The sequence below is a fragment of the Phoca vitulina genome, unplaced genomic scaffold, assembly GCF_004348235.1.
Source record: "Phoca vitulina isolate PV1807 unplaced genomic scaffold, GSC_HSeal_1.0 scaffold115, whole genome shotgun sequence".
Classification (NCBI taxonomy): domain Eukaryota; kingdom Metazoa; phylum Chordata; class Mammalia; order Carnivora; family Phocidae; genus Phoca; species Phoca vitulina.
Window position 1 is genome coordinate 1304419 of NW_022589818.1, and position 1538 is coordinate 1305956.

General features: G+C 62.8%; 1 protein-coding gene across 1 annotated transcript in view; it reads right to left on the bottom strand.

The window, feature by feature from the left end:
- HCN3 (hyperpolarization activated cyclic nucleotide gated potassium channel 3) overlaps positions 1-1538 on the bottom strand; it is a 9725-nt gene extending 8187 nt beyond the window's left edge. Inside the window, 1 exon segment of the mRNA XM_032398416.1 lies at positions 1144-1538. Within this exon segment, the coding sequence (XP_032254307.1) occupies positions 1144-1427 (284 nt within the window). The 5' untranslated portion in view covers positions 1428-1538.

Below are 1538 nucleotides of genomic sequence, written 5' to 3' on the forward strand. Positions count from 1 at the left end.
AGGAGAGGAGAGGAGAGGAGAGGAGAGGAGAGGAGAGGAGAGGAGAGCTCGCCCAGCCATGGAGCATCTTCACAGCCTGACTCACAGGCAGTCACAAGCCTAGCAGGTGATGCAGTAGAGAGGACGGAGAAGAAGCATGCTAATAAGGGGGATACATGGCTTCTGAGGGTTACACCTGAGGGTGAAACGGGGGAGGGGAGGAGGATCACAGGAGGTTAGAACAGGTGCACCGGTGGGGTAGGAATAAGGCAGTAAAGAGGGAAGAGGAAGGAACAATGGGAGAAAGAGGAACATTTAGGGAGTGTGTATGGCTGTGGATTCAAAATGATGTCTAGGTCTCCAATTGTGTTTCCGGGCTCCTGATTCACACCTCATCCTTTCTGCTCACTTTGCTCCCCACCTTAGGTGCTTTGGACACATCGTTACCTCATCCAAAAGCTGTCCTTCATTTCCCCCAAGGACAGGGCTGCTCTCCTCCCCTAGCGACCTTGATGTAGAGGTACAGCCCCACCTCCACCCTCTGTCCCTACGTCTCTCTGATAGTCACCTGGGAGGGTGGCCGTGCCCCTGCGTTGCTGCCTCAGTCGCTCCGAGTCCCGGCCCTGCCCCGCTGTATCCCGCCTTCAGCACCAGGGACAGCGACAAGCACCGCAGCTGGGACACCCCCGGGCCCCCGCCCCACAGCCTCCCTATTTTTTCCTGGTAGCCTGCCCTGCTGAACTATGCAGGTGCTGGGGGTGGGAGTGCAAGGGTGGGAGATACGGGAGCTCGGTTTCTCCCTCAGGCTGACCCCGACCCCGAACATGACATAATTTCCCAGATCCCCGGCAGACAGGACTGCAGGAGGCAGTGGTCCCTAACTCCAGTAGTCCCTGTAGTCCAGGGGGAGTGCCAGGTTCCCGAAACGGGAAATCCAGATCTCTGCTGTCTGCTCTGGTGTCAGGTCACCGAGGACCTCCGGCTGGGAATCCCTCGCCCAAGAATTCCCAGGCTAGATTGGGGGAAGTGACTCTGTCGTCCCACCCGAGGACCCCTGGGCCGGAAATGAAGTGTCCGTGGAGGGTGGGGCGGACCCTGCCCCCGAGTCGCGGCCCGTGGAGGTGGGATCTGTGTCCCCCGCCCTCCTTGCTGGGCCCCCAGTACCGGAAGTCGCTGTAGGGGTGGATGATCCAGGCCCCCGCTGACTTGACCCTCTCCTGCTCGATTTCCACTGCTTTGTGGCTGCCAAACACGCGAAGGGAGAACTTGTTGACCGTGGGCTGGAGCAGCGTCCCGAGCTGCCTCCGCTTGGGCTCGGGCCCAGACGCGGGCGCCGGGAGCGGTCCCGAGGCCGCGGTCGCAGGCGCCGGGGCAGCAGGAGGAGCCGCCTCCAGCCCAGGGGTCGCCCGTTCGTCGGCCCCTGTCGTCGGCCGCTGCTCTGCCTCCATGACGCCCGTTGGCTTACAGGCTTGGCCTCGTAGACCCTGCCGCGGCCATCCGGGACCCCGACCCCTCCCGGGGTAGGAGCCGGCGCAGCCGGGCGGGCTCGGAGCTGCCGG